The sequence below is a fragment of the Squalius cephalus genome (assembly GCF_949319135.1).
Source record: "Squalius cephalus genome assembly, chromosome: 5".
Classification (NCBI taxonomy): domain Eukaryota; kingdom Metazoa; phylum Chordata; class Actinopteri; order Cypriniformes; family Leuciscidae; genus Squalius; species Squalius cephalus.
The window spans coordinates 19,579,404-19,589,880 of record NC_137126.1 but is presented as its reverse complement, the minus strand read 5'-3'; the positions used below and the strand labels follow the sequence as shown (position 1 = coordinate 19,589,880).

Sequence of the window (10,477 nt, the reverse complement as noted above, 5' to 3'; positions counted from 1 at the left end):
CGTTGTATTATTAACCCCTCTCATCTCCAGCTGCATGTCACAGATGAAATTTAACTGTCTTTAATTTGGTAAAGACAGGGGAAAATGGACAGCAGATCTCCAGACCTTTCCATTTTGTTGAGGGAATGTGAATATTTGGGGAGTGGTGAGTTTGTAATAGCTTCCATGTGACATCCAAACAGCAGCCCTACAGCTGTCTCTCTATTTAAATGATGAATGAACGTAAAGTTGCGCAATATGTCAGTATTGTTCATTCAAAGAGCATAAATGAGTTCCTAAGTTACGTCAGGATGTACTTTCCACTATACAAATAAAAAATGTTGAGGGTTTTACATTTAGTGTAAACAACTAAATGTATCAGCATAATAAGATAAACATGTTAACTTGTCTATTTCAAAGAATTTTACTTTCTTGCACTTATATATACATATATTTGAACATTGCTGTACACTAATATATTTCGAAATATACAATTTCTTGACAGACAATGAATAATGATTACATCAAAAATAAAGTCACGTGAGATGGCATGACACAGCACTGGACTTTTAAGGCATTTCTTGCATGTACAAAACCTCCCGAGGAATTTGAAGAACAATAAATGTATACACAGTACACACAATCAGATTTCAAGATCCCTTTGCATCAAAAGTCAAGAATGTGAAGGCTACATAATCAAATGAGAGAAATGGAAAGATCAGTTCAAATAAGAGAAAGTTATGCTGTGATGAGGCACAATGCCAATACATGCATGATATTTCACCTGCCATATGCACTAAAGTAACTGTTGTGAACCTTTAAGATGTAAACATTTTAAATCCTAATTTGATTTTAAACAACACTATGATGAAATAAACCGTAAAGCTTATAATATACCTGTAATTGTGTTTGGGCAGGATTGAAAAAATAAAACACCATAAAACATATACATAAAGCCTTTGCATTTAGAAAGCAAGCTTGTGCATTCAAAGTTCCCTATACAATTATTATTTGAAGAGAAAGCCAAAGACAGCCAGGAGCAAGAGCAATGCAACTGAACTAAAAGCTACATCTCCTTTAAACAATAAAATTTGTATCGCAACTCGCAAGATATCAATTGTCGGCATTTCCCTTTTTATAATTTATGTAGTTGCCACATGTGCTAATGATTCTTATATACATTAGATGACGACTGCCCATTTAACAAGCCCTTTATGGTGTTGTATTACAAAATCCGACACTCAAACCAAGTTATCCAACATTTCAGCAACTTCATTATGAAAAACTAGCATTCATTTATTATGACCCCATCAGTGTGTTCGATTTTAAATATGATTTGGAAATTATTTCAATTTCCATGGGAAAAAATAAATAATGGTAAAGTCAGTGCTTAGATAGGGTTTTCAGGTTGAGCTCCTCTCGCTGGCCATGGCCGAGGGTTTGACCTCATGTCTGTGCGGTCTGTGCTGCGGGCTGCTGCGAAGATTGTCATCCATCTGTGACATAAAGACATATAAAGATAAGACTCACAGGACAAGTGTCAATTCCAAAAGATGTGTAAGAAGATGTTTATAGGTTATGAGATTCATTACATGACCAAAAGTATGCGGACACCCTCTTGTTTGTATCTCAGCAGCATTACTAGCAGGTTAATCAAATTACGAATACAGCCATACACTAAAAACAAAAAACGGTGAAATTTATGGTAAACAAACATTAGCTGTGTTTGGCAGAACTTTACTGTAAAAATACGGCATGAACATTTTAAGTTCCCATTCAAATGGGAACTGGCACTGTGTCCTCTATAGGACACTATGGGGAACGCCTCCAGTGTGATTGTGTGTCTGAAGGATGCGTTTAAACGCGACAATGTCATTGGCCGACAACAGTCCGTGATGTCACTAACGGTGTGACCTTGAATACAAACCTTATATGGTGGCCGTAGGGAATAGTGTCACTGACAGTTCTGTGGCAGACCTGAGTCCGGGAATCTGACTCTGACATCCAAGTCCGTTGAGACCTCCTTTGTGCTTGTCACAGCCAATTATAGGCAGTCATTCCCTCAGCATTTGGTCATTTGTTCCCCATAGTGTCCTAGAGGATGCAGTGCGAGTTCCCATTCGAGAGAATGTCTCAGGTTACGCATGTAACCATGGTTCCCTGAGAAGGGGAACGAGACACTTTGTCTCATTGCCATGCATCAGGCCTGCCTGTCTACGTCTCCTTCAGACAAACATTTGGTGTTGTCTAATACAGGTGACCTTTTATGTACACGGTTGCATAGACGGTTGACGTCATGGATTGTCATCGGCATATGACATTGTCGCGTTTAAACACGGTCACGTTTGAGGCATTCCCTATAGTGTCCTAGAGGACGCAGTGTCTTGTTCCCCTTCTCAGGGGACCATAAATGCGTAACCGGAGATGTTTTACAAATTAAACAAAGACTAAAAAAATCATATTTCCTTAGCTAAAACAATGTTAGTTCACCCCAAAATTAAAATTCTGTCATCATTTACTCACCCTGAAGTGTTTCCAAACCTGCTCCAAAGAAGATATTTTGAAGAATACTATGGAAGTCAATGGGGCTCATCAACTATTTGGTTAACCATATTCTTCAACATATCTTCTTTTGTGTTCAGCAAAAGAAAGAAATTCATACTGGTTTGGAACATCTTGAAGATTAGTAAATGATGACAGAATTGTTCTTTGGGTGACCTATCCCTTTAATATACCAAATTACTAAAATCTGGGTTTTTTTTAACCTTTATTTATAAAGTGGTAAAGAGAAAGACATATGATGAATCAATGTTCATCACAGGTAACTTTTCTACAAGCTCAAATACAAATACAAAACACCATCATGGGGTCATAAGATGTAACAAAACCCTAATGATTTATAAATAACTGATAAAAAGAAACGTTATAATTAATCTAGAAACTAGAAATAGTTATTTCAATGAAAAATCATCATGTGAGCTGTCACAGAGAATTCTGGGAATGCCAATTTATGTTTTTTCAATGTAAATTATAAGACAATATAAGAAATATTGAACTATTTTACTGTAAATTTACATAAAATTTCCAATTAGATCTATTACAGTCTTTTCCTGTCATAATTGTGAATATGTTTTTACACATCATACACATTTTATATCTTATGACAAACATTTTCAGCAGAATGCTGAATGACTTTTCTGTTTCAGCATGAAATGCCCCTGTGTAAAGAGCAAGTGAATAAAAAGTTCTAGTTGGACGCCTTTAACTGGCCTGGACTAGCCCTGAACCCTAATGAACACTTTAGGATGAACTGGGACATAAACTTTGAGCCAGACCACATCACTCAATATTTGTGTCTGACATCACTTATGCTCTTGTATATAAAATTCAAAATAGGAGAAAATACCAACATGCATGTTTCAATACATAGTGGAAAAACAGTTTGGGCATCCACATACTTTTGACCATGTACTGTAATTTCTAATGACATTAAATTCAGAAGTGAATGAGCAGATCTAGCCAAGACCTTTTCAATAAGGTTGGACTCTTTGTTAACAAGTTGTGTCAGTTTCTGGAGGTTTGCATCGACAGGATCATGGGTAGCCGTTGGTGAACCTAGCGAGAGGGCAGAGATAAAGAAAAGAAAAGACGAAAGGACACTGATTCTGGAGAAAAGCAGATGTTTTTACGCATATGGGAGAAAGATTAGTAGAATCAGAGTGCAGCCAAAGAGACATAGCAAATCACTTAAAATAAGTGACCATGCTGTTATTAAACTGTCTTTCAGCATCTGCTTTGAGCCAAATGTCTCGGGTTGAAAGCAATGGACAGGTGATGAATCATGAATGTCTGGTTAAATGATTTAATTCTATTTGATTCAACAGCAAACAAATGGAAGTTGAGATAAACAAATAAAAAGAAGAGAGCAGAGCAGGACCAATACTATTTTTTTGCGTTATTAATATATTACTATAGGGGCTGTGACTACTTACAGTCCATTCTCTTCTCAGTGGTGGCATCGGTAAAGTAGTTTTTAAGGATGGTGTTGCAGAACTGGCAGAGGTTATCAAGTTGGTTCAGGTGCTTCTGAAGCTGCCCACTGGGCAGAGGGGCTTTAATAAGAGGGGCAATGTGGCCAAACACAAAGGCGTCCAGGCTTGTAGGCCTAGCAAATAGAAAACATGGTGAAGTTCAGGCTGACACGCAATGATGATTACATTTAACTAAGTTATACACTACAGTAACAAAAGTTTGGGGTCAGTAGGATTTTTAAGTTTTCAAAAATACAGTAAAAACAGTTATATTGTGAAATATTATTTCAATTTAAAACAATTGTTTTGTAGGTCATTGACTTCCAAAACCATAACACTAAAGGCCCCAATATACTTTGAGTGGAATAGAAGTTAAAATATGAATTGAGAGCTGCTTTATAGTAGAAATTGAATTCTTATTCTAATTGAAAGCAAAACTGACATTGTTTTTCATGTTTAAAGGGGTCTTATTATGCCATTTCACTTTTTCAACTTTAGTTAGTGTGTAATGTTGCTGTTTGAGCATAAAAAAAAAAGATAAAAAAAGGTTACGAAGCTCAAAGTCCACTCCAAAGGGAGATACTTTATTTAACATAATCCACTTTCCAAGAACTACAACGCACGACTTGTTTTGACTACAACGCGTTTTTTCTGGATCTTATGAAGTCACAATGTTCCTCATATAAATAATCTCAGCCCACGGAATACGCAAAAAAAGGGGACAAGGCCTGATTGGCCTGCGTTAGAGAAGACAGTGTTGTCGCCATGTCAAAGAGATCCTGTTTTTTCCATCCTGTTTCCAAAACTCCTTAGTTTGACCTTCAAGGCTGACGAACTTAAGAGTGGTTAAAATGTATTTTTAACACTGTTCCTGAACATTATAACCCCAACATTTGTCTGTGTGCTGCACATTTTACAGAGGACAGCTTCCAGAAATTAAGAGAGTATAATGCAGGCTACGCACAAAAGCTTCTCCTGAAACAGATCAGTTTATACTTTGTCAGGACAATCTGTTGCTTGTGGATCACAACTTGTAAGTATGTCTTATTATTTATAGTTGCGTTTTCTACTAACAGTTCCAATTATAAGTTTAATGTTGTAAACAAAGGGCAAAGCGGTTTGGCTCCACTCGCCTGATAGCCAACATTAGTGCTGATATTGTGTTTACTTTAGCTTTTGTAAGTCTGTTCACCGCCCCTTAGGAAAATGAATCATGGTTTTGTTTGTTACCATTCTTAAGTCTGAATCAAGCTTGAATTGGTTTGAAACTGACGCCATCCTTAATATTTACATCCGAGTAGAGCTCGCGGTTATGAAGGGGCGTGACATTTCCCGAACACGTCAATCACAAGGTGAACGTGATTTCACCAAGTACCAAATGTTCCTGGATCAACATCTTTGTTGATCCTGGAACAACTTTCTAATCAACCATTCAGATTTGAGGGACAGGTTTACAGTTTATGTCAAGTTTAGGCTTAGAACCAGGGTGAGGTGCTTCAACATCAGTGTTATTCACCCATCATTTCCCTCTGATTTTAAGGAAAAGTTATGGGTAGGGTTAGGTTTAGGGGTAGGGTAAGGACTAAATTTTGGGACAGGAATGTTATTCCAGGATCAACAAAATATGTTTGCAAAATCACGGTGACCCAATCACAACACATTGGGCCAGCTAACCAATCACAGCACATTTCATATTTCAGAAGGAGGGGCTTAATCGAAACGGGAAATAAACTACGTGTTCGCATCAGAATGGGGAGAGAGGTGCTGTAATAATGTAAAATGTGTGAAAAATAATGTGTTTTTTTAACAATCAAGCATAAAAGCATATTTTTGTACACCCCCAAAACAAAATCAAGACTCCGTAAAAGGCATAATAGGACGCTTTTAATACTGCAATGCTTTAAAGCAAGCAGCTACCTATTGTATAAAGCGCTATAAAGGTAATAAATAAACGTGACATTATTGATCAAATTGCAGAGCACGTGCAAACATATCTACATCGCTATAATCGGATGCTTTCTTAACAGCTGTCTTCTGACCACTGTGCTTTTTGTTATGTGTTTATTTTGTTATAAAGAGAAAAGCATGGAGCACATATTAGCATATTCATCTAAACGCCACTCTAAGCAGCGTCGGGATGTTCACTAACAGTATTTTGAACTTCTTTTTTTACCTCTAAGCGAAGACTGAAAAAGAACTTAGCTGTGAGTAAATCAGGGCCTTAAGACATTTCTAAAAATATCTTCTTTTATGTTCCATGAAAGTCATACAGTAAGAAAGAAAGGCGAGTAAATGATGACAATTTTCATTTTTGGGTGAACTATCCCTTTAAAGAGCTGATAAATATTATAGGATAAAAGAAATGAAAAACTCACGTGTCTCCAAAGAAGAAGCGGAAGTTCCCAAGTCTGTGGGAGAGCAAATTCAGGCACTCTTTGGCTTCACTGTAGATCTAAAAGAAAATCTATTACTAACCATACAATTTTTATATTCATTATTATGAGGGATGGAATAACTACAATAGCACATTCATTGTGTGACATATTTCATGATCCTCTGGTTTCTACAATCCACAGATTTACTCATGAGGGCTGAGAGAGAAACTGTTTTCCATCTCACAACGCAACCACAGACATTTCCATTTCACCATGGCATTGAAAAGGGATAGATGAATCCAATGCTATGCATGAGACTCAGTAACTGAGGTGAGAATTATGATCGTACATAATTATGGATCTGTCTTCCCATACCTTTCCCTCCACCTCTGTGATGTTCAGCAACGGCGACTCTGCTTTGGTCAGTAAGATGCGAGACAAAGCCAAACTGGCCTGTCGACCCGGTACAAAGAAGTTGAGGGGGAACGGGGAATGTGACGTAAACCAGGGCCGGGTCAGGTTAGCATAGTTCTCTGCGTCCACCCAGAATGTGTGCAGCTACAATTTAAAAACACAAATCAACACTTAATTCATACAATCATCATTATGAGGATCAGGAATTTAAAATCAGTATGTGAATTGCAGATATAATACCAGTGCTGGCAGCAGCTTTTCCTCCAGTAGTGCGATGTACGCCATTGTATCTGCCCCTTGCTTAGCTGTCAACTCATAGTCGGCATTGAAACTCTGTGTGGATTACGGGAAATTTTGATTGACTCTTTATTTATTATTATTTCTTTTTTACTGCTGACCTTCATTATAATTATACTTTACTGTTGTATTTTTACCTTTATTAAAAGATTTTGAATGGTGTCACAAATATACCATGCATTATTTGGTTTCCTTTTTTTCCTGTTTTTGCTAATTGTTATCTGGGTGGGGGGAGGGGGGATATGCTGATACTTTTTATAATTTACACTTGCATGTATATTCCAATATATCTTTACAAACAAAGTTGGCTCTCTGGAAAACTCGATTCCGATTAGTTAGTTGTGAAATTCTGTGGTCAAATATTTTTGAATGCCCAAATATAGACAATAAACTGTAGCTAATCACATATCAATACATTGAAATAAATATTTTATGTTCATGAATGTATTAGGTAAAGCTGTGTAATAAAGTACAGTCAGCTTATCAAAATAAATTTCGCGTCAGGGTCCTGGATTCATCAGAGTTCTTCTGCGACAATGACTGACAAACTGTAAAATATCCCCGCTTATGTTACACAAAAAGAAGCAAATCTGTAAACAGATATTAATTTCTACCTGTTTTCGTAGGAAGTTTAGAATTTGTGTTGGTTCTGTGACTGTGGATCCCTCATAATATAGTTGTGGCACAGATGCTGCGGAAAGACAAATGTATAGCTGCAGCTTAACATTAGAAAAAGCTGCTCACCCCTTTACGCACTTCAGCAATGTTTGGCATTCACAATATTACATTTGGAAAACTATGGATGCGCATGGCTACATTCCAGACTTTTCCTACATTAAACATGCTCTCACACCATGACTACAAAAAATCCATTATCTGACCTGTAATAGTCCTCCACGTCCAGTCAACAGACTTTACAGCAAGCTTTGCGCCAGCAAACTTTGCATAAGCCTATAAAAGAACATTAAAAACATGTCAGATGAATAGATGACTGATTTACGGTTAAATATTGATAATCATCGTTAGCGCTATATAGTGGAACTAGGACTTTTATTATGCATTTCTGCCAAGTGTTATCAGAACGCAGGATTTAAGCAGCTGCAAAAACAAACAAGAAAAGCTGTAGGCCTACTCCAGCACAAAACACAAGCACTGTATAATCTCTATTCTAAGTGAAAAGCGAGTAAAAAGATCCCATACCCTTCAGATCCTATCAGCATTATTCCTCTGACCTTCAAGAAATAAAAACCGGAGCTGTGCGACACATATTAGCTTACTATCATCAACCACTCAAACCAGTGCATGCAATTCAGTCGAGATTCTTTCTGCATGACAGCTACTGTAACGGATGCATCAGTTTACAACTGAACTGGCGTATTAATTTAGCGACAATTTCATTGATCAAAGTGACTTGACAGTGCTGGATAAAGCTATCCGGACACTAGGACAGGTTTCTCCAAAAAGGCAACGGCATTCTTGATTAAATATTGCATTGTGAATATGTATTTAAAACAAGCGTTAACATAACCCGTGTAGTTACCAGCACGACGAGGGAGTCTGTGTGCACTGACGGCAGATCCCAGTCGCCTCCCCAGCAGAGCAGCTGCAGCTCCATGGGTTCCGCCATGTTTGTGTGCAGTATGAACAGCATCCCAGGGTGCTAGGTGACAGTTTCACCCTGCAAATGTTTGATGAAATACATTTATGGATCGTGGAAACCGAAAAAGTTGGGCTGACTTCCTTACAAACAAACAATAAACAAATATTTTATTATTTTTATTTTTTTGCAACAAAAATATATTAATAAAACTAAATAAATAAATAGAGATAAAGTATCATACATGAGAAATATGTGGGGAAAAAAAGTCTAGGTAAATATTTCTTGTGAACAGAATATTTTTATTTTGCACCCTTAAAATCAAAATGTAATTTTGTAAAATTATAATGCAAAAAAAAAAAGGTTGAATATATTTTTGCATATTTAGGCTAAGCTAACCTGGAGGAGTTATATGAATCACAAAACTATTGAATAGTCGAGAGTATAAAAGGTTTTTTATTTTTTTATTTTTTAAGTCAGCATGAAATGGAACTGGCTTCTTAAACATAAAAATGTAGGGTAGGACTTGAGTGGATTATTGTGGTTTGCTATTGCTGTGATCTCATGTGAGTGCCAGGTTATCCCTGTAAAATCGTCATCAGAGAACATCATTGCAGGTGAGATAGATATAGGAAGTAATTTTGGTTAATATCAGGGCACATTATTATTTTTTTATAAAATGTGAATAGATAAATAATTTATAATAAATACTGCAATATTCCATAAAAAAAGAGAACGAGAAATTAGATTTTTGAAGCTTTTGAACTTTTCAAACTACTGCGGTGGAGCCATAGACTGTAAAAAATAGGGTGGAGCGCTGCGCTTCAGGCAATCACAGACAGGTCTGATCCGCTTCAGCCAATAACAGACAGGTCTGATGCGCTTCAGCCAATAACAGACAGGTCTGACTCGGGTGCACAACGAATCAAAACTTCCAGTTCGGCTGGGGGGCGGGGTGTTCAAACCGCGCTTTGACATTCAATCACTGGCGCTAGTGTTTTGAATCAGTATCGCCAGAGAATGTCTAATAGGAAGAGAATTGGCACTCTCTGCTTACTTCCGGTTTCTGGACTGGCTGCAGTAACACGTCTCTGTCCATGCGGGGGCGCTCGCAGGCGAGTGCAGAATGAATGGAGGTCTATGGCGAAAAACCCTCAAAATCCACTTTTCTCAGGATATAATTTTTTGTCTAGTAATGTGAATGTTGTATTCGAAAGGAGATGCAAAGAAATTACACATTGCTGGGTGTTAGATTTTTTAGAGTCACTTATTTGGTTTAAAAAGTCTTTTAAAATGTCAATGACGTCAGAATGCTGACGTCATTAGCAGAATGCTAGCGTGTTATTATGGGCAACAACAACTCAACCTGTAAGAAATCGAAAAGAAATAAGTACTCGTTCATTCAACTTTCGACCTATAACCCGTGTTGAACTTGCAAAACCTACAATAAAATCTGAGATTTCTCAACGGCAATCGGGTGAGAGACACATTTAGCCGTCTAGCCCCATAGACTCCCATTCAGTCTGCACTCGCCCGTGATCACCTCCAGTGGAATTCTAATGGAACTGCAACCAAGATCGATACAATGGGGCTAATAGGAAGTGCCCAGGCTCTCCGTAGACGGGCTCTGGTATCGCTAACATTTCAATATTTCAGTGAATGTAAGTGAGCTATGCTCATATTCTGATTTTAATTATGGCAACTCCTAAAATGGTATGGAGTTTCCTTTGTGTCTTTTTTATTCAATCAAACATACTGTGATTTGATTTAATTTAGAGTAAAAC

General features: G+C 37.3%; 1 protein-coding gene across 2 annotated transcripts; it reads right to left on the bottom strand.

The window, feature by feature from the left end:
* Positions 1-45: 45 nt before the first annotated feature.
* mtx3 (metaxin 3) lies at positions 46-8,754 on the bottom strand. Of its 2 annotated transcripts, XM_079870964.1 has the most exons (9): positions 8,637-8,754; positions 7,978-8,047; positions 7,711-7,787; positions 7,040-7,132; positions 6,761-6,943; positions 6,386-6,462; positions 3,972-4,144; positions 3,506-3,594; positions 382-1,475 (listed from the first exon to the last, which is right to left on the bottom strand). In XM_079870964.1, the coding sequence occupies exons 1-9, from the start codon at positions 8,745-8,747 to the stop codon at positions 1,383-1,385; spliced, it is 966 nt and encodes a 321-aa protein (XP_079727090.1). In that variant the 5' UTR covers positions 8,748-8,754; the 3' UTR covers positions 382-1,382. The 2 variants fall into 2 exon arrangements, with proteins under 2 accessions (XP_079727091.1, XP_079727090.1); XM_079870965.1 differs by lacking the exon at positions 3,506-3,594 and having other exon boundaries at positions 46-1,475.
* Positions 8,755-10,477: the final 1,723 nt, after the last annotated feature.

Excerpts from the sequence above, each read along its gene's own strand:
- mtx3 (XM_079870964.1), bottom strand. The coding sequence starts at position 8,747 with ATGCTGTTCATACTGCACACAAACATGGCGGAACCCATGGAGCTGCAG. Across the intron at positions 8,048-8,636 it reads CAGACTCCCTCGTCGTGCTG|GCTTATGCAAAGTTTGCTGG; the intron begins GTAACTACACGG and ends GTTCTTTTATAG. Across the intron at positions 6,463-6,760 it reads TCACAGAGGTGGAGGGAAAG|ATCTACAGTGAAGCCAAAGA; the intron begins GTATGGGAAGAC and ends ATTTTCTTTTAG.